The 24,140-nt window shown below is 40.7% G+C and overlaps 2 protein-coding genes across 4 annotated transcripts; both read left to right on the forward strand.

Annotated features, from left to right (window-relative positions):
• Positions 1 to 1,054: 1,054 nt before the first annotated feature.
• On the forward strand, positions 1,055 to 15,033 carry znf280d (zinc finger protein 280D). Its single transcript, XM_047042405.1, has 18 exons — positions 1,055 to 1,257; positions 2,529 to 2,686; positions 3,491 to 3,705; positions 3,839 to 3,932; positions 4,251 to 4,466; positions 4,576 to 4,650; positions 6,383 to 6,483; positions 6,601 to 6,782; positions 7,910 to 8,067; positions 8,366 to 8,466; positions 8,584 to 8,730; positions 11,388 to 11,522; positions 11,624 to 11,838; positions 11,964 to 12,104; positions 12,209 to 12,277; positions 12,376 to 12,540; positions 13,174 to 13,227; positions 13,384 to 15,033. Exons 2-18 carry the CDS (start codon positions 2,536 to 2,538, stop codon positions 13,874 to 13,876), a joined length of 2,712 nt encoding a protein of 903 aa, XP_046898361.1. The 5' UTR covers positions 1,055 to 1,257; positions 2,529 to 2,535; the 3' UTR covers positions 13,877 to 15,033.
• Positions 15,034 to 15,470: 437 nt separating this feature from the next.
• On the forward strand, positions 15,471 to 23,832 carry ist1 (IST1 factor associated with ESCRT-III). 3 transcript variants are annotated; one of them, XM_047042150.1, is made up of 10 exons: positions 15,471 to 15,578; positions 18,199 to 18,299; positions 18,410 to 18,590; positions 18,850 to 18,937; positions 19,187 to 19,270; positions 19,358 to 19,468; positions 20,678 to 20,860; positions 20,943 to 21,071; positions 21,630 to 21,675; positions 21,840 to 23,832. In XM_047042150.1, the coding sequence occupies exons 2-10, from the start codon at positions 18,212 to 18,214 to the stop codon at positions 22,013 to 22,015; spliced, it is 1,086 nt and encodes a 361-aa protein (XP_046898106.1). In that variant the 5' UTR covers positions 15,471 to 15,578; positions 18,199 to 18,211; the 3' UTR covers positions 22,016 to 23,832. The 3 variants fall into 3 exon arrangements, with proteins under 3 accessions (XP_046898106.1, XP_046898108.1, XP_046898107.1); XM_047042152.1 differs by having other exon boundaries at positions 21,669 to 21,675; XM_047042151.1 differs by having other exon boundaries at positions 20,961 to 21,071.
• The last annotated feature ends 308 nt before the right edge of the window (positions 23,833 to 24,140 follow it).

Raw genomic sequence — 24,140 nt, forward strand, 5'->3', positions numbered from 1 at the left:
TTGGAAGACAAAAGTAGCTTACTCTAGTTATATTAGGTGCGTTCGACATGACCCGACTTCATGCGGCGCCGCAGCCGGCTGCAGGCGGCTGACTTGAAAAAGTGCATTCTGGTTAGACTTTTTGTCCGACTTGAGACGGCGCCGAGGACACGTCACTGTGACGTCGCCATCAAAGTACCGTGAGATCGATTCGAGAACTGCCGGCTGTGTAGCCGAGCGCATTTTCTCAAGAGCAACTGCACGGGTTCAAGTGACGACACAGCAATTTCATGATTGGCCAGACTCACACACGAAAACTTTGACACGTGTTTTGGAATATTCGGAAACCTTCAGTTTCGCCAACGCTTAAAAAAGTTTAATTGAATTAAAAATATGTTGAAGAAAAGGTTTTAGTCAGCCTCTTCACTAACAGAAAGACCAAGTTAAATTATAGATAAAGTAAAGTAAGCAAACAGCGCTTGATCGGCCATGACTGACATCAACGCAGCAAACCACGAGAAGCTGGAATGTCCGACTTCACAGAGCCGTTTTCAACTCCCCCCCGACTGCAAGCGGCTACCCTCGCCGGTCGTTTCATGCAGCCGCAGTCTATGTCGAACGCACCTATTAACTCTATGCATTCAGCACTTTTCATAGAAATGATTGGGGACGCCATCTTGAAAGACAAGCCTGGCTGTGTCTACTTGTGTACAAGTCTATGGTGCCTACTTTATGTAGGGCGGGCGGGGGGGGGGGGGGGGGGGGGGAGGGGAGTGTCCGGTTCGCGAGATAATCGTGTTAAACACTCCTAAAATCCCATTCACAGAGATTCCTATCATAATCAGAGAGATAATAAAACGAGTTCTGCAAAGATGATTAGCAGAAATCGTTTAGGTTTAGTGTCGAAAAGAAATGTTAGGTGGTAGCCCTACGTAGCAACAAGGCCGATGGATTGAGAATTTGGTCATGGGAAACAATATGTTTGTTTCTGTAGGCTAACTGTTATTATTAGTTTTAGAGTTATGCACGCGAGGCTCGCGCATAAAACATACAACCCTAGACACATTAGGGCTGCAGACAGTACCTTGATAATTTTACAAACTCTATGATGCTGTACCCTGGAATACACCAGCAATGCTGATGAATATGGACATCATTTTGGGGGGAGGGGGAAACCCAATTTCCCAGCAACCCTTACGATTTCAATAGATGGTCTTTCTCCGCCGTTGTGTTGTAGGCAGTAGCATGTGTTGTCGAGTAACATAAATCAATTTAAAGGTAAGCTCTTTATGCATTCACCCACACGTGTTGAGTTTACCGACCATTGATTTTCGCATCAGGCCAATTATGAAACCACATTAATAGGGAAAAATGAAGTAAAAACACCGGTTCGGGATGCTATGTGCCTCCTAGCTTCCGACGCCATAACCAATCCAACGAGGAGAAGGGGCAGCTAGCCTAGCTTGCTAGCAAAATGGTATTAATATTGGGATGCAGCTACAGTATCTGGTTGAAACACCATTGGTGACTGCTATTAATAGTATTATTCTGCTTTGTTAAAGTGCCTCATTGGTTGGTCATATGATAGTGCAGCTGAATATATATTGTGCTATGGAGCTTGCTTGGTCTCCCAAGTTCTCGCTTTAGCGTCGTTGTTAGTTAGCTATCTTATATCGCCAGGCTAGACCTTCTAGCTTAGCTGGTCAGCTTTTTCACCAGCTTATGCTAGCTAACACTACTACAGTACTGGGTGGTGCCAGACCCAAACATCGACAACTTGTATTTTATGTGTTCGTTGGGAAAGTATCCATATATTTGGTTGTCTTGGAATATTTTTTTGAATATGCAGCCATGTATGTGCACGTAAATGGCTAAGTAATGTAGCTTGCTAGTTAGTGAGCAGTGTGACTAGTAACTACCTGGACTGGCCAATCAACGAAGCAGGCAATGTATTGACTGCATAGCAGTGAGGCTTGCTAGCCTACCCAAACAATAGTGTAACATTATCTAAATATATAATCTGGAGTCATAAAACTGTAGGCATAAGTACAGAGCTAGCTGCATGCATCGGTGTTTTTATTAGCTTCGTAGCCTAGCGTAGCTAATTAAACTTTATGCCACAGAATGTATAATCCAGGTTGCAACATACTGTCACTGTATACACATTAGCATAGCCGACTCGCTGTACTGTAAATAGTTAGCCTGGTGTTGCTGCATACTGCAGCAATCAGTTACTGTTAACTGATTTAAAACGTTACATTAAAATGTATCACGTGCTAGCTAATAATCTTATGCTGTAAAATGTATTCATGGCCAGAGTATTAAGATAGCTCGATTACCTAACAATTAGTAACAAGTTAGCCTAAACATGTAACGTTATAGTTGTTGTCCAGCGAGACTGCTACAGTACTATAGTACCTCTTAGTCATTACTGAGCTGCTAAAGAACAGATTAAGTGAAGCGAATACCCTATTCTTGTTTCGTAACAAAAACCGGATTGTCAAAGAATTCTTGCTTGCTTTAACATAATTTCTTTCCTGACATTTTAGATTGACAATGTCTGAACTGTTTATGGAATGTGAAGAGGAGGAGTTAGAGCCATGGCAAATACAGGTTCCAAAAATTAACTTGGTGGATGACGACGATGACGAACCAATTTTTATTGGGGAGTTAAATTCATCAAAATCCACCAGCAACTTAAGTCAAAGTATGTACTGAACAATTGTTTATGTAAGGGATAATGCCCGACGAGTTGTACAACATCGCCTGATAATAATGGACGAAGGTTTTCACAAACAAAGTAGCTATCGGCCATAGCCTAGTACTAGTATTATTTTATTCGTAAAAATCATTATTAGATTTGGGGACAGTGACATGGCCGGCTAGTATCTTGTTGTTAAACATACTGTGAATTTATTATAATTACTGTTTGGAGAATATGTCAATTTTGATGCGATAATCTCACATCCATTTGCTATTCCACTCGCTACAGAGGCTGCGGCCGTAGCCCAGACTAGTAGCTACTACTGTACTAGACTATGGCTAGAGCTACTTAGTTTGTGAAAATGTTGACATTGATTTGGGGACAATGACAAAGCTGGCCAGCTAGATAGTCTTCTTGTCAAACATACTGTAAAATTATATTTACTGTTTGTTAACCGTACACAATGGTATTGCCTTTAAATCTAGCTAGCATAACGTTAGCTTTTGGGCTAATAGCTCAGCCAAAGCAAAGGAAAGCCGGTGTTCAATGAGCGGAGCAGACTAGAAATATAAAAGTTGGCTAACGTTGAAAAACATTGGATTTCTATTGCAAAATGCATGAAACATAAATTAATGTTTGTAAAAATTACCATGGTATAAGCAGGATAATGCCCTTCGAGGTGTACATTATCACCCGATAATGGACTTCCGCGGAGTCCTAATATAATAATGTACACCTAGTCGGGCATTATCCCTTACACATATTATTTAAGCCTTAACATGGTTTATCTGTGCTTTCTTTTAAAAGCAAACCACCAAAAGAATATCAAGACAGTACCAGTGCAAACTGGCACAGTTGGACGTCTTGAAGCAAATACAATAACTTTGACACAGACTTCAAATGTCCAATCTCTAACTCCTCAATACCAACTGGGGCCAGGACAGTGTACTCCACAGTCCATCATACTTCCTGGAAATGGGACTGTGTCATCAGTTGCACAGCCTATTTTCATCAACAACCAGGTAGCTATGCTCTATTGCCACTTATCCGTAGGCTTTTGTGTTTTCAGTGTCAAAATGTATGAAAGTTTATTTTATATAATGACAGTAACTTTGCATTGTTGGATAATAACAAATAAACATAATTATTTTATAGGGTTACATTGTGAGCTCCCCACAGAACAGCTCAACTTTTATCACGTCGCTTGGGAAACAGTATCCCCCTGGAACATCCTTCACAATAGTTTCAGGTAAAACTAAGAATCTGTATAATGTCAACACAGCCATGACAAGATTCAGACTGAAACACCAGTCACAGATGGAATTATCAGTGTTTCCCACAGACTAGAGAGCAGTTTGTGTGTGGGGGGTGTCGCCCCGTGTCTGACTGGGTGGGGGTGTTCCATGTCAGACCGGGGGAATATGTGGCGGCCGGTGTTGATTCTCTGGCACACTGTCTTGAATTAGTCTGTATGGGAAACACTGTCATTGATCATAAGTATGCTATTCATCTCCTGTAGTCTTCAGTGTTGAGTACAGATGGTGATTTTGGATTTTTCTGATTGCAGCAAATCAACAGCACTTTATGCATCAGCTAACTCCAAGCAATCCCACACCTGGGGTAATCCACAGGCCTCAAGTGCAACAGATCAGCAATAATGTAGTGACCCTGTCCAATGTACAGAGTCCTGTTGCGTTCTCACAGACAGCTCAGTCATCCAGACAACTGTCCCAACCTGTCCAGATACTGTCAGGACTTATCAAAGCTCAAAGCAGCAACAAGGGTAAAGCCTTATATGACCTTGTGTGGTTTATTGCTATGATACTGTGCTGAAAATCAGATATTTTCCCAATTTACAGCACACTGACTTGTTTCTCCCTCTCTTTAAATAGACAATGTATTCAAAAGAATCTCACCTCTAGATCAAAGTGAGAGCACAGTTAAAAGACCCAAGATTGACGTCACTGGTAAGTTGCTGTTTTGATAGTCTTGTCACCAAGTTCACCAAAATGTATGTTTCGACTCACTCTCCTTGGGGAGTGGGTGTTTGCTAGCCTGGCGTTAACTGCACTTTTTTTTGTCGCGTTAAAATGAGATTGCGTTATTAACCAGCCCTACACTAAACTGCCCAGTTAAAGCTTGTTTTAATGTAGGCACAGCTAGCTATTTTGCTAAGGCCAAATGCATGTGATGATAATATAGCATGTTCTATGGGATGGTGTACATGCAAATGGTCATGAAGATGTGCTGTTTGTCCATATTTTGCACGGATTACATAAACTTCAAGGCCTGCTCGCCACTTCAGAAGTGTGTCTTGAGTGTCCTCTTTTATTTGGCCAAAACCCAAAGTACTGCCAGATGGTTTTTTAGTTTATTATATACCCAAGTTTGCCAAAGCCATTTTTAGGCTACTTCACTATAACTAGTAAGCAGACTGTATGAAAGAAAAGACTGGGTGGGTAAGGGACGATGGGTTGTGAATGGGCTAAAATTTGAAGTTTATGAATAGTCATTAAAAAAAAGTACAAAAGATGACTGCTAACCCCCCTCGCCCCAATGTCGTCATCCATCGCAATATTTCAAATTAGATTTCATCACATGCAGAATTTAGATATCACCAAATATTAGTCTGAAGTAGGGCTGCAACAACGAATCGATTCAAATCGATTATTAAAAGCATTGGCAACGAATTTCATTATCGATTGGTTGTGTCGCGCGAATATTAAATCAAATGTATTTGTATAGCCCTTTTTACACGCAAGCATGTCACAGAGGGCTTCACATGCGCCCATAGAACTGCCCCTCAACCAACCTAAACCCTCAAGGAAGACAAGGAAAAACTCCCAGAAAAACTCCCAACGGGAGAAAAAATGGAAGAAAGAGAGGGATTCCCTCCTCCAGAGACGGTTGGTGAGAGAGAGGAGTTGTTCTGAAACATATTGCGGAGGCAGAGAAATCAGTACGACCCAAGTCATCCAAAGTGTGGGAGCACTTCACACTAAATATATTGAAACAGTGTGTTAATTGACCGAGGTGAAGATAGTTTCATATTCGACATTCGGAAGACGCTACTTTGCAGCATCGCGTTAGGGACCGGGTGAAAACAACCCATACCATTTTGAAAAATGACTTTGTATAAAAAAAAATTGGAATATAAAACCTCAAACAGACACCAAAGTATCTTAACAATGTCTGGTATACTTCCACAACCTTTACTTTTTCAATTAAGTTTCAAATAAAATGATAAAAAATCACTAATCTTTGAAAATAGCTTAATCCTTGCAAATAAAAAATTATAAAAAAATTGTGTCAAAAAAATCTTAGATATACACCACATGATTCTAATGAAGTCTGGCCTACTTCCACAACCTTTCAATTAAGTTTTAAACAAAACTCAAATAAATTGCTCATCTTGGAAAATAGCATTAAATCCACGCTTATATTAATAACCTTTCCAAAATTGTTAGCCTGTTTGTGCACATTCTGAAGATTTTTGCACTGTGAATTTGCACTGTCAGTTCTGCTTTCAAATAGAGGGTTGGAAATTAATGCGTAAAAAAAAAAAAAATCTGATTCATCGATTAATCAAAAAAATAATCGGCAGATTAATCGATTAAAATAATCGTTAGTTGCAGCGCTAGTCTGAAGTACTGCTAACGCATCCTTTGTATAGTATTTATTGATGTTCTCATTTTGCAGGGTCTACCAATGCTGTTGAGCCAAATGAGGTCTTCAGGAAACCGTGTCCAAAATGTAGACATGTGTTCTTCAGCCAAGATATTTTGAATTCTCATATGAAGGTGATGATTCTTTTAATTGTTTTTAAAACCCATATCTATCATTCTGCTCCATGTCCAGCTAAATGATTCGGATCATGCTTTGCATACTTTTGAAACATTTGAAATGTCTCATTTCAGAGCTGCTGTCCTCACCTGGTGCATCTCTTTCAATTTCCTTGCCAAGTTTCAAGCAAGCGCATCATGCTTGTTAAAGACTTTTACTATGGCAGACACGAGGGAGACAAGAACAAACAGGGGATGAAGACTAACACTACCTTCAAATGCCAGAGCTGTTTAAAAGTACTTAAAAACAACGTCAGGTACAACAGAAAATGTCCAACTGTTTTACTGTTGATGCATGCTATTCATTTTAGGCATTCCTGTAATGGTTTGAAAATACCTTACACTTTTGTATTTGTAATATGGTTGTCATTGGTAGTAGATGATTGTAGTTTAGATTCAACAAGGATTTGGTTCCCACTTACATAATTTTTGTTCACAATATTTACATTGACAGAAATTCCTATCTGTGTGTATTTGCTGAGATTAGTAGTGATTAAATAATACAGCAAGAGAGATCTGAAACACTCCAAGCTTATCCAGATATTTCCCTCAGATTGATGACTGTATCAGCCCATATTCCCACTAGGGGCAGGAGATGACAAATGGTTGGTAGTTTGGACAGTGTAAGAATCACTCCTTTGATTAAATAACTTCACTTCAGACTGTTGCAAGAACAGCCTCTGTAAGCTCCTTTTAATGAGAAGACGCGTTTGTGCTGCAACCAGAGTCTGGCAGCAGAGGTCACAGTTCGTCCGCATAACATTCCCTATTAGGGGAGCTGAGGTAGCAGAATGTGTCAGCTGAAAAATGGGACCTGCCTTGTCAGGTCAGCAGTGGCAGGTAGAGGTAGGAAGGCTTGCAATAACCATGGAGCACTACATCATTAAGCAAAACAAAAGGCTTTGTGTAATTGCTGGTATTATAATGACCATTATGCATGCTTAGAAAGCGAGGTGTACAGAGAATGGGCATTAATTTATCTTTTTTATAAACCTTTGGGATCTGAGGTGCCGCTTTGGTGAGAACACAGGTCATGCACAGTTGGGAAGTTATTTAAATTATGTTGGGCTGTGGTTCAATACAAAATTTAAAATCTAGAGATAATGGATGTTACAGTTGAAGGTTTTCTGCTAACTTAATCAAGGACTTTTTTTAGCCATGTATTTGAGGCATTTCTAAGCTTCCCATCACCAATTAATGGTTTAATGTGTTGACCTGTTCCATGTGTGTTATTGCAAATGCAATTTTACCGTTACCAAATGATTGCTATATTTATACATCCGTGAATTATGTTCCCTGAAACCCTGACAGTGCTCTGTGTAAAAATCAACCATATTTGTATGTCCTAACCTATACATCTGTTTTTGTGGCTCTCATCACACAGGTTCATGAACCACATGAAGCACCACCTGGAGCTGGAGAAGCAGAACAGCGAGAGCTGGGAAAGCCACACAACCTGCCAACACTGCTACCGGCAGTACACTACCCCATTCCAACTGCAGTGCCACATTGAGAGCGCCCACAGCCCATTTGAATCTTCAAGTAGGACATTGGAAATATTTGATACGTCTGTGGGAGTGTGTCTAAAATCTAAATCTAAAATCTGCATGTCGTCATCATTGATCGAAATATGATTTCTATGTTCATGGGTGCCCAGCATATTTGGGAGTTGACTTGAGCCTTCTGGGAACAACACTATAATAACACTTACTATCATAGCAACAAGAAAGAGTTTAGCAAAGACAGACAGTTTGGGGGCCATCCAAAGAATAAAATGTCCAGTATGGATGTTTTGAGCAGGTTGGTCTTGAACATTATCAGTTTTTTCCCCCTCTTTCAGCCAATTGCAAGATATGTGAACTGGCTTTTGAGTCTGAGCAAGTTCTATTGGAGCACATGAAGGACAACCACAAGCCTGGGGAGATGCCCTATATGTGCCAGGTGAGTTCATTAACAAGGCTTGCTTGTGGTGTTTGGTACATTTAGTACAGTCTGTGATTATGGAGAGATGTAGTACTATATTTAGCAGTCACACTTAAATTTTGTTTTTCCTCGCAGGTCTGCAACTACAGGTCCTCATTCTTTTCTGAGGTGGAGACACACTTCCGTAGTGTGCATGAAAACACTAAAGATCTCCTCTGCCCTTTCTGCCTTAAAGTTCTACGAAGTGGTCACATATACATGCAGCATTATATGAAACATCAGGTGAGAGGCCTTTCAATTTGGAAGTGTCAAATTACGTGTACACGTCAATGTTATTGACACATCCTGGATGCCAGTCTACACACACTCTTACTAATTCAAGTCAGATTTAGGTAGTCAAGCTAATTGCGCGTGCACCCTATTCTTAAACAGCCCAAGAGGTAAAACATGGATCGTACAATCCACCACGGCAAAAGCAATGCACACGGCCACGTGACTTCTTCCAGAAAGAACGTTCCCTTTAAATCGTGTACAATGACGGCTTCCTCATCCACCGCTTCATCAAAATAAAATGACACGCCATGAACGATAGGCTACGTAGGTCGAGGACTTTTTTAGACCTTTACTTCATAGATCAAAAAACAGACAACCTCTAAACACATCTAAATTGACTTTTTTGACCTAATCAATACAGTAGCCTAACTTTTTAACATAGTTTTTGTGTCGGGGAAATGGAGGGTATGGATTTGGGTTCGTTTTGCAATTACTGTTAAAAATTATATAGCTATGATAATTATACTCTGAGAATTTGGATTGAGATAGGCCTATGCCTGATGCCTAAACTAGAAACTGCAAGTGGCATCTCGGATCTAAGACGGATTCGAGAGACCGCAGATAGAGTGCGGCTAGTTAGATCAACACTTGTATTTTTGTTTTTGTTGATTTTATGTAAAGCACTTTGAGTTGCAATTCTTGTATGAAAAGTGCTATATAAATAAAGTCTTACTTACTTACTTACTAAACATTTGAAATCACAAACTACCATAGCTATTAACGGGTATGGTGTGTAGCCTATATCAAAGCATTGTTCATCGTTGTTTAATGCATAAGGCTAAATGTTGTAGGCTATTTAATAGGGGTGCACCGATCCGATACTAAGATCGGATATCGGCCCCGATATTGACAAAATAGCTGGAACGGGGATCGGAAAATGGAGCCGATCCACTGGCCGATCCATGCAACCTTTAGATGCGTGAGTTCTAAATATTTCCGACGGTGCCCACAGCAAGCATAATACTCGAAGCAATGCTACTAGCATGCTAGTGTTACTTGTTAGCCTTCTCATTAGTAGGCTACATATTGAAGCCATAGGCCTACAGCGTTTGTCGCATAGTTTTTGTCTATGGGAAAATATTCAGTTGGAATTTTCGAAATCGCATATGCAACGTTAGGCTGTGAGACCCGCATTCGAAGGATCAAATATGTGCTACGCTACTTGTTCTACACTGTAGATTCTACAGTATAGTAGAGTCGTTGACCTGCAGGAATCGGCGTGCTCCTAGCATTGTGCTTTTGGATGTGCTTGATTAAATTGGTACTATTGTACTTTGCAGTACTACCACCACCCCTCAAAACATTTACTTTGCAGACATTGCAAACAGCTGACGAACTAGTTGGCGTTGCAAGCGTGAACTATCTCTACACAGCCAACTCTTTGGCTCGCTCCATGTTGCTTTTAAGTTTCTGTCCACTGGTTGGGCACAAGCTGTACACAGTGCAATGCTTCAAGCTAAAAACTTCCATGGTTTACACACCAGGGACAACAAATAAATAAGAATTCAAATATTTTTACATGTTTACAATGTTTGGTTGCTGTTTGATTGCTATTGTATGTTTGACCAATACACTATTTTGTCTCTACTGCTACATTTTATTTATTTTAATAGGCCCTACGTTTGATTACATCCTATTTTCGCATTTTTAATGCACAATTGTTTTTTAAATAACAAATAAATAAGAATGCAGTAGATGACACCTTTTATTTTGTCTTAGTTAGGAAAGTCTGGTGCCTTTAGTCTTTTCCACATGGTGAAAGGAAGGTATAAGGTCGGAGGTATACAGTTTATTATTAATTCAACAACTGTATCGGATCGGTATTGGGTATCGACAGATACACAAAGCCCAGGCATCGGTATCGGGACTGAAAAAGTTGGATCGGTGCATCCCTACTATTTAAGTTGATTTTTATAAATGTAGCCTACATATTGAACTGATGAGAATAAGAAAATGAGAATGTCTGTGGTAAATCAACGTTTTCCCGTTGGGTCAGTGTTACAGGAACGTTAAGCAAGAACAAGGTCTAAGCCTGACAATTAGCCTGACCCGGACCAGGCTAGTTTCGAAGGATAAGTTACCATACTAACCGAGTTCGAACTACGTTGAGCTAGCTTTATGAAACCGAATGAACCTGAAATGAGTCAGACTAACTGACATAAGGCTGGCTTATTTGGTAAACTTGCTTCATGGAACAGCCTCTGTTTGTGTGCTGAACACCTTGCTCTATGCAGCCTGTAAACTTGTTAACAAGCTGACAGCAATGTTTGCTTCCTGTCACCTGCTTTAAAGCAGGGCTCTCCTGAATCAACTCCAGCCGTTAACACAAGCCAGGGTCAGAAATGTGAGAAAATGTGTATGCTCATACAGTTTAAGTACAGTGTAAGGTTGTTTTTTATTTGTTTGTTTTTCTCCCAGTATGTTTACATGGGCCTTGGAAATCTTTGACGTGTAAGATTGAAATGAAATAAGGCCTAGTATATGCTTGAATTCACAGTTAAAGAAAATCAAACTGTTATGGCATCATAGTTGTTTTTACAATTCCAAATGAATGACTATTCACTCAAAAATATTCAATTGTTATGTTTTTATTTTGTATTATTCAGAGAAAAGGAATCCACCGTTGTGGGAAATGCAGATTGAATTTCCTTACCCACAAGGAGAGGGTAGATCACAAGTTGCACTTTCATAAGACCTTCAAGAAACCGGCTGCCCTGGATGGTCTTCCACCTGGAACCAAGGTTTGACCTGTGCACTACTTCAGATCACTTGGAGTAAAAGCCCTTCCTCTATATGAAACCACATGTTGTTATTAAAGTGTTTACATTCTCCCTTTCCTCAGGTAACTGTTCGAGCCTCCCTTACTGGGCCAACTCCAACTTCGCCTGGCACTCCAAACAAGTCTATGATTAATGTAGTTCCAGATATACAAGCCACCAAACATGCCAAATCTCAGGGCAACGCAACAAAGACCAAATCTGTTAAACAGAAAGAGAAGTCCACCAAAAAGCAGGAACGCCAGCCCAAGAAGCGTAACAAAGTTTTGAGGAACCTCAGGTTAGTGCTACACTGTCAGTAAGGTTGGCTGATCTTTTTTGAATCTTTTCAAGCTGGGTATTCAACCACAAGCCACCTGTCAAAAACATGAGTCAATTGTACCATTTATTTTCTCCAACTTTTAGAATTGGAAGCGAAAAACACACATGCATCGAATGTGAAACGGTGATCGACAACTTCTTTTCGCATTATCCTTCTGTTGTAACTTGTGGTGCCTGCAAGTATCAGACAAGTTGCACAAAATCTGTTGGAAATCATATGATACGGTAATGGTCGACGATCAAAGATTGTAAAAAGAAAAATGCAATAAGATGTCCTCATTCACATATTTGGTTTTGCGTTTAATTTGTGTATGCTCTTGTCTTTTTAGGTTTCATAGTAATGTCTCTGCTGAAAAAATTAAAAGGATGGATCGTCGGAAAATTCCGCCTGTCTTAAAGTATGTGCTTTCTTTACTAGCCTACTGTGTAAAATAGTTAAGATTGAAAGATTTCAAAGTATTCTGGGAACATTAACAATGCTCTTTCTGTGTTGAAGGAGTTTAACCCTCATCTGTTTGAACTGTGACCTCCGGGTGGATGCAGCTGAAAGTGACCGCATGAGTAAACATTTAGCAAACAGACCTCAGCATGTCTGCAAAGTCATTGAGGATAAAAATGCCCATGCGTCTTCCTCGTTTTCTTATATAGACCACATGAAAGGGTAAGTGTCTTGACTCTTAAATTCATGTTCATAGCCATGTGCGGGAATCTGAATTTGATGAAGCACCTGTGAGAATTCCAAGTCCCTGACCGATAGATTGTTTTCTGGTATGATTAATTTTGAGATGGATTTTAACATATATTTTTACACTGGGTTAATTGGGATGCATATTAAGCACATTTTAAAGACCCGTGTAAATGCAAATGTGGCCTTAATCGATACTGGGAAACATTGTTTAATTAACAAGCCAAAAGAAAGGTATTTTGAAGTCACTGAAGCTGTGAAAAAGGTTGTAGGATTACCAGAACAAGGATATTCTCATCTTACTTTATTAAATAGACCTTCCTGCCAATACACATGAGATCACAAGTTCAAATGTAATCATCTGAACTTGATAAGTATGAAATCAGTTTCTCTTTGCTGTGTTTTTAGTTTTAATCATCCAGAGATTTTAATGAGTAATAACAAATGACATTGTGCTAAATTGTGAGGATAGTGTTTAGTTGTTTTTTTAATGAGCCATTTCTTGTTACGATAATTGTAGTGTTGTTGTAATGTTTCCTAATGTTGTTCCTGTCGTCTTTGTCATCACATGTCATCTTTGACGTGATTTCATTTAAAACTTTTGTTTAGAAAATGTTCACGTATTCAAAAGATGCAGAAGACCAATAGGATGGATGCCCTACGGTGAGTTCACAAAGGGAAGTTGCAGGGGTGGTAGAGGAAGACCAGTTATCTCACTCTGGGCACAGGTTAACATTTATCCTAAAATACACATTTTAACATCACATTCCCTCACTGAAAACCAGACCTAATATTGGAGCACTTTGTTTTCACCAATAGACTTCCCCCATTGGTGGAGCCCTTGGTCCACTGTGTTCCATCTGCTGCAGGGGGGGCAGTGGTGCAGGAGATGAGTCTCAGGTCTGAAGAGGACGTCATTCTTATTGACGACACAGCAGCCAATAACACTTCAGAGCTGGGGCTCCCGGCAGTCAGCCATACCCAGGATATTCCAGAGACAGCCCCTATGGAAGGCTCAGCGGGGGGAGAGCCAAAGGAGGAACCGTCATTGCAGCCTGAGCTCATGTCCCCCTCTCCTCCCATGACTTGTGAGTTGGATGAAGGTGCGGTGCCTCTGATCGAGTCGTCGGCTAATCAAAACTCTTTGAGCTTGGATGTTGGTGAGCAGGTCCTATCCCCTCTACAGCCCGAGGGAGCCGTGCAGGCCGAGGTGAGCTCCCTGGTCACTGAAAGTCCTGCAGGAGACCTGCTTTTCATCCCTGACGGTAGAGACATCCCCTTGAGTCCAGATGAACCAACTCAGCAGCTCTAATGTCAAGGATGAAGGATGGGAGGGTATCTTGATGTACCTGTCTCTGTCATGTAAGGGCAGTGCTGCTCATGAAAAGACCTGAAAGAAAAATAATTAAGAATGTACTGAGGTGTACCTACTTGTTTTCTTGAGGTTCCCTGGTCTTGGTCAGATGTACAAAAGTGCAGTGCTGTGTGATTCATAAAACTATGGTTTTGTCATATCTAGGCCTTCCATTTTTCATCAGTGCAAGATGCATTAAAGCTTCAAAGAAAAAAAATATATCACAGCTTTCAATGAAAGTGAAACTAGCACATGGTGTAAATTAAGTAATATGTCAGAATAGTGATTTGAGTTCCTAACATGTTGTACTGGATGCTGCAACAAATGTATGCTAAAGTGAAAACAATGCTTTATTTTCGGGCGATTGTTATTCAAAATTAGGAAGTGAAGAAAACAGTATTGTGCTGTTAAAGAACCTAGCTTTGGCTGAGTGCTTACGCTGTTCTATATACTAGGTATGAATTTGTGTGACAAACTACACTATCCCAGTAGCTTTTATATACATTTGAATTATTCCTATCTGGTGACACCGTGTATGATTATGTACCATTCTCCCAATAAGGTGTCTTTTATAACACAGGCCATTAAACTGGTTCAACCATTGTATATCCTTACCTTCCGTAATATGTAAATAAACTTTAGTATTACTTATCTAATGTGTTTATCATATTTCTGATACTTATGATTAATCCATGGTAGTTATTTCGAACAAACTTTTACCTTGACACTGAGTATGTGACCCCTAACTAGTTGATAGTCTTGGTGGTTGATAATCATACACACATATACATGTGTGTGTTATGCAAACAAATCAGTATCAAAACTGTCAACATAGAAATTGTCATTGTGGTATAGTTTCTATTTTAACAGTACTCTGTTTTCACTTCAGGCTGATTTGTTTGAATTGCAGTAGATGTCTCAGTGCTGTCAATGAATTTCTAAGCACCTTGAGGATCACTGCCTCAGTGATAGGTTTTTGGGTACTGTTCAAAATGTAAGCTAATGATGCTCAATGGGGACAAACTTCATAAGACTGCTGACACAACAAGGCACCAAGTGTAGTGACAAGCAAACTGTGAAATGTGTTTTGTCCCATTTTATTAAAGTGGTATCTTAAAATGAATGAAGTTGTTGGGTGTTTGATAACGTGAATTGTCAGTAAAAAGTTGTAAGGTGATGGTGTTTCAGTTGACATATTATAAGGATTGATAATTGGTGGTAGAGCCGCTACTGCAAGTTGCTTAAGGTAAAAGTGTGCTAAATTAAAACGGTCTATGGTAGGAGGACCATAAGGGAACCGTGACCCCTGCTTATTTGACCTATTGGAATGTGGCAGGGGTTGGAGAACAAATATAAGCCATGCTTGAGCTAAGCTGTGATGACAAGGAAACGTAGATGGAAGATTTGTGTAGGTGTCTCCGACTTTTATGCTCTGCAGAACACGGAGATGTCTTGGAGAACACGTACAATAACTCAACATCGCTCCCTAGTGTTGGTTTTGAGAGTAGTGTCGAGTAGCACAACCCTGTTCCAGTCCAACCAGCCAGTTCTGAAAATTCCCTACGACGTCACACTTGGATGACAGATCGCGGAAGTGAAGCAGAGAGGAACGCACCAACCAAACAAGTTGCTTTTTTACTCGGTGAATAAGATTTAACAGGTAAAATATGAATATACAGTTACTAAACTTAAAGGGAAAACATTTTCAAATACAGGTATTGATTTGGGAATATAGTTTTGTTCCTCTTCGGGAGTATTTTGTAGTTAATGCTCAATCGCTCTGATTCCAAACAGCTTTGTTTATGAGCTAACGTTAGCTTAGTTTGCTAGTAGCTACTAGCCTACGCCTAGCCTAGATGGCTGATTCAGCTAACGCTATGTATGTCTTCATAGTTTGATAGCACACCGATGTTTGCCTGCTCGGTGTTTGTTTATTACTGGTAAAGAAACATGCGCAGCTAGTTGCATCGATTGTAGCTTGCTTGACTTGCCGAGTTGCTAGCCTAGCTAGCTTGATAGTTACTGTAGTCACTACCTTAGTAGGGAGGACAAACCCGTTTGAGCGTTTTTCCTGAAATACGTTTTTATTAGTTATTCCTGGTGAAATTATGGAATTAAATGACATATTTACGATATTAAAATACGTGTGCACAATAATATCAACAATATTTGCTAAATGTAGACGTTTTTAAAGGTTTTGAATTTTACCTCGAAGCTACTTCCGTTAATCAACTGTTTGTGAAAAAGAGGCTAGTTTTACAACAGCGACTTTGGATGTAAACTACTTTAACATGTTAGCTGATTAGCCAATATGAGTGAGATATGTATACAGTTACATTAACAAACCTCTTGCTTGTGAAGTATTTTGTCTTAAATACGAAGGGAACACATCACATTAACAATTCTAAAATGCTTGACACGCCAAATGTTGTCTTTTTTTGACAAGCGTCCCTGAAGCTCAGATTCCGAGTAGAGTTCCATGAAGCGTTGCAGTGAATGGTTGCAGGCACTCATCGGACTTAAACTCAAATAACTCAAATGTCCCAAATGGAAATTTTTTGCGGTTTCACAGTCCTGTAGAGGACATTTTTCTGAACAGATTGACATCAAGTTAAGGTTGTGGCATTAAAGTTCAGGTTAGTAGCCAAGGGTGTAAAGACCACTCGGCTAATTACAGACGTCTTAAACTGTTAAAACGCCAGTGCCACATTCGGGACGGTATTCACACAGGCATTGGATCAATCCTAGTTTTCGGGCCTACTAGCTCGAATGTTTTTAGATGTTTATCTGCTACAAATGAATGAGTTGTCTAAAAAATGAGTTGGAACAAAATACCACTATTAAGTGTGCCCTTTGCGCCCCTCCCCCCACCTGTCTGGGCCAGGCTGCTGCTGTAAGTTGCTAGCCAACCTTTACTGAGGGGACTGTTTGAACGCGCTGGAATAAAAAAATGTTCATCTTTATGTATATTTGAGACCACAGATTCGTAGATGTACGTTTCCACTATATGTTAACCGATTTTAAGGGCGATCGGATTAAATGAGCGAAAACAAGGCACATCTGTCCATATTTTGTTAGTGAAGCGGGGAGAGGAATGCTCGTGGCAAGCTAACTGGCTGGGTAGAGCGATAGGGAGTTTGTTAGCACTCAAAATGTAGCTCTTAAACAGGGGCACTCCTAGGACATAAGCTCGATTATAAAAAATCCCCCAGCTGGGAAATGTTCGCGGTTTTCACAGTCCTGTAGAGGAGACCTTCATGAACACAATGACATCAAATTGAGGCTGTGGCATTGAAGTTCAGGTTAGTAGGCAATGGCTCAAAGTGCTCTCAGCCATTTACAGACCTCTTAAAATGGGAAAACCTCTGTGCCACATACGGGATGGTATTCACACAGGGATTGGCTCTAATTTGAGTGACAGGTTGATTCACCAATTGAAAAACTCATCTGGGAATTTTGATTTTTGTAAGGGGAGTGCCGAGATTTTACTGTCGCCGTTTGGCTTCCTAAACAGCAGTAGAATTACAAGTTTTTCTAAACCGCGTCGCGTACAGCATTACAGTGAGCTACACTGGTTTAAAACTACAGGTATATAAGGACAATTGTACCCATGAATTGTTTACTAGTAATATAATGTCATAATAAATCATAAAAGGTTCATCGATATGTGAGGCATGTTTATTATTTTAACGATCGAAAACGGATGTATCACAGACCGCTATCGTATATGTTGTTAAACAGAGGCTAATTACGCTAACGACTCAGTCATCAAACGAAAATTGACTACTGTTTTCGAAAGTAAATGTACTGATAATATCAGCGTACATCGTACTGTACATTAAATATCACAATTGTGTTTTTTATCACAATGTTAAATGAGGAGTAAGTTCAGTTTGGCATTTGTTGACGCTTGGAACTCTCCGTTGTGATTACATTGAGAGCAGAACGTTTGTCCTCCCTAACCTTAGTACCTAACGTACTGTTGGGCTCAATCTATCATACGATACTAACTTCTAAATTAAGATCTAACTATATATTTAGCAAAATCTTTGTCCCGGTGGTGGTGTGTTTTGATCTCGTCTCATTGACTTCTCACTGTAATTTGCTAGTAGGTAGTTGCATTTGGTAAATAAAATACCACACGGCTAACTGGGCATTGACGGGCCAATTGCTGTTGAGGTCATTCTCACATGATAACGAACGCTGACTCATTGAAGTGGGTGAGGTTTCCAAAGGCTGTAGGCTAAATTAGTTGATTTTTGTTGTGCCTGTCCACATAGAACGCTGTCCGTCATGTTAGGCGGAGGATTTAAAGCAGAAAGACTGCGTGTCAATCTACGTCTCGTTATCAATCGTCTTAAACTCCTGGAAAAAAAGAAAAGTAAGGCTATAAACTACACACACTCAAACTGGTTCTCCGGACTATAGGCTATTTATACCCCTTTCATTACAAATATTTTATCATAACCTGTTTTGTCTATTCCTCTGTAGCTGAGCTAGCTCAGAAAGCACGCAAGGAGATAGCAGACTACCTGTCATCGGGTAAGGATGAGCGGGCGAGGATCAGGGTTGAACACATTATCAGAGAAGACTACCTGGTGGAGGCCATGGAGATCCTGGAGCTCTACTGTGACCTGCTGCTAGCTCGCTTCGGCCTCATCCAGTCTATGAAGTGAGTTGGATGGCCTGTTTAGCCACAGTCAGTCAATGACTTAGTTTGCTGGTCAGATTAGTAAGGTTGACCGTTTTGAATTCTGACTGTACAAAGTGTCAATAGTAAACATGTCTATCCTTCTTTCTGCTGCCATCTTTTTAATCTCACCTTTCTCTCTTGCTTTCTGGTTCTGTCCATGTCTTGTGCCCTTCCTCTCCCCTTTTTCCTCTTGTGTCTTCACTCACACTCTTTCATTGTTTATTTTTTTGATTCCCAGGGAGTTGGACCCAGGTCTACAGGAAGCGGTTTCCACCCTCATCTGGGCCGCTCCACGTCTGCAGTCTGAGGTCTCAGAGCTCAAAATAGTGAGTAGAAGTGACCACTGTCTACGTACATCATACAGCCAACAGTTGTCCAGATGCAGGCCTAGTTGGCTGTGTTAGTAATGTGGTCGGCTGTAGGGCCGTACTTCAGACATTAATACTTGACTCTCTGTTTAGTATTCATGAAAACAGATTTTCTAGTACAGCCTTTTGTCCATGCACATTGTGTAACATGTAAAGTTACCTCCCGATGTGTCTTCAACAGATCTCTCTGTGCCTTTGCCCACACAGGTGTCTGACCAGCTGTGTGCCAAATACAGCAAAGAATACGGCAAGCTGTGCAGGACAAACCAGATAGGAACAGTCAATGACAGGGTGGGGATTTCCCCCAGAAGTTCTCCTCAATTGGATACTTGGGGAGTTGTGGATATCTAAAAGTCGTTGCCCTTCTGTGTGTTTCAGCTTATGCACAAGCTGAGCGTGGAAGCCCCTCCTAAGATCCTGGTTGAGCGTTACCTCATAGAGATTGCCAAGAACTACAATGTGCCCTATGAGCCAGACGCCATGGTCAGAGTGAGTACCATGGAGGGAACGCCTGATTGGTAATGATGACAACCACAGTAGCTAATTATATAATAAACAAGGTGAATGCTATCATCATTAGCCACGGTAAGGACAGAGATGAGGGGTAAGGAATGGATTGGAAGAGGGGCCCGGAGAGGACATGAGTAGTAGGTTGGGACACTCCTTAACCAGGGTTTTTCCTGGGTCAAAATTGGTCTTCGGTGCTCAAAAAAAAAAACGGTGTTACCGTTTTTTCACCATTTCATAGATAATGGAGGCTATGCTTGAGGGAAATCATTTTGCTTCCACTTTAGATTAAAATAGATACACTAATAGATTGACAATAGTCCAAGCCCCATGGTGCTATCATGTATGGTTCAAAGATGATCGAGGTTTACCTCTTTACATATATATGCAAACTACTGAAATGTATATGAATAGAATCTAGAACTAACCAGTGGCCAGAAATGGAACACACAAATTATGAAATTCAAGTTGATCGAAGCAAGCTATTGTTCGCGCACATCACAGTTGCGTCTTGATCAGACAAGAAGACACACTCGATCTTTCTATCAACAGGATAACTATTGATCAAAACAGAACGAGGGTTCGGCTGAACTAAATACTATTAAACATATTCGTGGACATGCAGTGCACGAGTGATGAATTGCGATGACGGCTCCAAAATTAGTTATAGAGAGCACATAGAACTTTATATATATTTTCTAATCAATGTATTTATTTCCAGGTGTTTTGCAATTTCCTTTTATTTTCTTCAGGCCTATACTTTATATTATCATTCCAGAAAAAGAATACCAATGGAGGCTGCGTTGGAAATTTTGTTTGCATTTGTACAGGTGTATTCGTGCACGTCGGCTGGCCCTCGCAGCGAAACGACAGTTTAGTGGCCGCTCTGTCCATTCGCGCACCTCACAGTTGTGTATTGATCAGACAAGAAGACATGCTTATCAACTCGATTACTATTGGTCAAAACAGAACGAGGGTTTGGCTGTAGCCTACTTGAAACATACTATTGAAAACATATTCGCTGACATGCACTGCACTTTTTTTTTCTTTTTTCTTCATCACTGACTTTCTTTTGCCTTAGGCGCTCCGGATATGTCATAGGCACTCGGGAAAACGGCTTTGGCGCGCGCCAACATTTTCTCTATGCAGGAAAAACCCTGCCCTGAACACCATCCTCCTTCCCTCTTACAGCCAGAGGTGTGTCCAGGAGAGGAGGCAGACCTGATAGACGTGGACACGGACAACAAGAAGCCCAGGGGAGGAGGAGGTGGCGGTGGAGGTGGAGGAGGAGGAGGATTCACCGCTGGGGCCATGCCCATGCCTATGCCCATGCCTATGCACTCTGCCTTCAACTACCCCACCCCGAAAGGAGCAGTAAGACTGATCTTACTATGAATTTCATACCTTTGGTCAACATCTTTAATTGAATGTGTCCTAGTTGAATTTATATATATAGATAAATGTCTCTGTCCAGGAGCCCTTTAGCGGCCCTGTTGGCACCTATGAGGGATTCAACAGCTTCCAGCCCCCCATGAGAGGAGGGCCACCTCCCGAGCTACCCAGTTGCCCCCCCACCTACGAGTCTGTAAGTGACCATGTCCACCACCCCCTCCCCTCCCCCCTCGCCACCCCTGCAGGCAGATGGACAGCGGACAGGTCACCCCTCAGGGAAGAGCTCTTCATACTAGTTTATGGATCTTGTGTGTTTCTCTTCTGCCGCTGGATGCTCTCCTAACATAGATCTCGAATCAGAGAACAGAGGTTATAATTGCTCAGGCTTGGTTTCTAATGCGTTTCTAACAACTACTAACTGTCCTCACGGCTGAGCTTTTAGAGAACCAAAGTGTGTAGAAAGGATTTGCTTGACGCTACAGATGGATGTGCATCTCAGTCTGTGGTAAAAGCAAGGTTTTCCTACTTTTGTAGACTGCTGACAGCCTGCTTGTTCCTGAGAAGTTTGCCTCAGGAATGGGTTTTCCTGACTAATTTCTCTTAATAACACAATCACAAGCTGTCCAACCAAAATATTCGCACTAATACCACTATCATTCGTACATTTTAATGTTTAATGGTAAGCATGTTGCCGATGTCAATGAGGAAAGTGATGCTAATGTGTGTTTGGGTGCGTTTGTGCGTGTTTCAGATCGATGACTTGTCTATCAAACCCTCTGATCCTTCCCAGGTGTTAGGTAGGTCTCCACATTAGTTTTGTTGTAAATCTTAAATAATGGATTTTTTTTAACTTATTGCAGAATAACCTGTTGTACGTACAGTAGGTTACATCTGCTGGCCACCTTTTCTCTCCTCATTGTTCATTTTCCCATCTCCTCCTTCTGGTCCTTGTCCTCGCCAGGCCCAACCTACCCTGGCCCTGCTCCTTATGTCTATGACAACAACGCCCTCCCTGAGCTTCCCTCTGTCCCCGACACACTCCCCACTTCGTCTTTCGGAGGGAACACCGCCACCTCGGACGACATCGACTTCGACGACCTGTCACGCCGCTTTGAGGAACTGAAGAAGAAGACCTAAGACCTAGACCAGCCCTCGCCCACTTCCTGACACCCTCTCCCAATATCCTGTGATGTTACTCACCACAAGGAAATTGGGAGGTTTCAAACAATATGGGCTTGTTCCTCAACGGTGAAACTCTCCTTTTCTTTTCATTGCTACATTTCTATAGACTTTACCTCACCTCATTCAAACACTTGTGGCATTCTCCCCCTAGCTTGATAACTCAACAGAAGTCCTTGTCACTGTTGTCAGTCAATACATTTTGCAGTAAATAATAAGAACCTCAATACAACACAATCAAGATATGACTGGATAGTTGTTGTTTGATTGTTGTTTTATATGCACTAGGATGTACAGTGGCCTCCTTAAGTCTAGTCAAAAATATTGAAAATGCTATTTGAGCCATAAACCTCTGGCTTACCATGCAAATGTTTTCATCTTGTCGCTAACTTGTCTTTTTCTAGACTTTGGGCCAATGTGTGATTGGTACTAAAGGGTTAGCTTTCTAGACACTGATCACACCTTTTCTAGAACGATGAGGCTCTTAATTTATACCCTCAACTGTTAATAGTTCATCTTTATAGTAGTACCTTCCTCAAGAGGGCTGCGTAAAACTAGTAACTTTGGGTGTGACGTCATACTGTTCCATCACTGAATAGTGTACTAGACTAACAGGTCTGTCTGGCCCAACCAGAAATACAGAGCTGTTCACACACTCTTTGCTCTACACTCCGCCACTGTGGCTGAGAAGCCGTAGGGTGTGTCTTGTGTTAGTGTGGTCACCATCACAGATCATTGTGGCATCATTTCAATTGTTCATGACCTGTCTTGAAGGTTGACCATTTCTGGTGTACCGATCTTCTAAAAGCTGATTGTACATCAACACTTTTTGAAGCTTTTAAACATTCAGTTTCTGCTTCTGTATGATTGTCCCATTGACTGAGCAGCCTCTTGTTGACAAGGTCCACTGTGACTCCTCAGACTTCATCTATCAATCTGTTACACTAGGTGGAGGGATGCTGTCACAAAGATTTTTTTGTTATTGATATGCTTCTGTTAAGGTCTCACTTGTTTTGATTGTTGTAGTTTTACCCCAGACATGCACTTTCTGTATTTACAGGACTTTGCCTATGCAGTGAATTGGCTAAAGGAATGCATGTTCTGACTTTGTGGACGGAACTGTTTCCTTCATGAAAACCACTTGACAATGAGCTTTTGCTGTACCAGGTTCTCTTTAGGCATTAGGTGCAGTCCTGGGACCTTCAGCACAGATTTGATCATTCTGCTCAGGTCAGATCACTGATTTCCCAGATGAAATAAGTCATTTTTAGCGTGAGCCAGGAATCTGTGTTCACGTGCGTCTGATGTGCACCATACTGCGTTTGCCTTTGTTACCATGATCTCTTATCAGAGGCCTTCTTAGTCTGCACGAGTAGCAGACATACTGCTCATGTATCTGTCCCTTTCCACTGGGTATATAAACTAACTAATACCATTTTCACTGTAAGTCTTGTTTAATGTACTCAAAACTCCATTAAATAATTTTGTTTTTTGTATTTATTGGATGATCAGATCTGGTGATGGATGTAATTGTTTTGATAGATGGAGAGTGGATAGGATAAAAGTTTCTGTTGTATTTCTTTCATTTTACTTGATGGATGAAGGGGAGGACAAAGAATAAGAGATGCACACTGTCACACTACTTAAGAGTGAAGAATGTTTGATACTAACTGTAAAAAACTACTATATTGTCTTATTCAATGGCAAATTGTAATGTTTTTCTTTTGTCTGTCAACCCAAAAATGATAGTTTAATAAACAACATTTGGAATTGAACTTGTGTTCTGGTGTGGATTTTTTTAAAGATGCTGTAAAGCAAATTCAATGATTTGATTCTCATACTTCAGGATATTAAATACGTGTGAAGTAAGTTGCTGAAAGCATGTGCAAAGCGCAACTCAAATTGTATTACTGACATACTGTTAGATATTACAGGATTACAGATTGATCTGATTGATTCAATTTTTGAGTAATCTTATAGTAGTAGTAGTAGTAGTAGTAGAGTAGTCATTAACTTACTATATATTCTTTCAAAGAAAATGAGATTAGCATTGCATTGGTCAAGACACGGTGTGGAACATACT

This window comes from Hypomesus transpacificus, chromosome 19 (assembly GCF_021917145.1).
Source record: "Hypomesus transpacificus isolate Combined female chromosome 19, fHypTra1, whole genome shotgun sequence".
Taxonomy (NCBI): domain Eukaryota; kingdom Metazoa; phylum Chordata; class Actinopteri; order Osmeriformes; family Osmeridae; genus Hypomesus; species Hypomesus transpacificus.

What these genes read in the sequence shown, in the direction of transcription:
- znf280d (XM_047042405.1), top strand. Translation starts at nt 2,536, where the DNA reads ATGTCTGAACTGTTTATGGAATGTGAAGAGGAGGAGTTAGAGCCATGG. An exon ending in CTATTTTCATCAACAACCAG is followed by an intron (nt 3,706 to 3,838) that starts GTAGCTATGCTC and finishes ATTATTTTATAG; the next exon opens with GGTTACATTGTGAGCTCCCC. An exon ending in AATAGGATGGATGCCCTACG is followed by an intron (nt 13,228 to 13,383) that starts GTGAGTTCACAA and finishes TTTCACCAATAG; the next exon opens with ACTTCCCCCATTGGTGGAGC.
- ist1 (XM_047042150.1), top strand. Translation starts at nt 18,212, where the DNA reads ATGTTAGGCGGAGGATTTAAAGCAGAAAGACTGCGTGTCAATCTACGT. An exon ending in ACTCCTGGAAAAAAAGAAAA is followed by an intron (nt 18,300 to 18,409) that starts GTAAGGCTATAA and finishes ATTCCTCTGTAG; the next exon opens with CTGAGCTAGCTCAGAAAGCA. An exon ending in AGGTCTCAGAGCTCAAAATA is followed by an intron (nt 18,938 to 19,186) that starts GTGAGTAGAAGT and finishes TTGCCCACACAG; the next exon opens with GTGTCTGACCAGCTGTGTGC.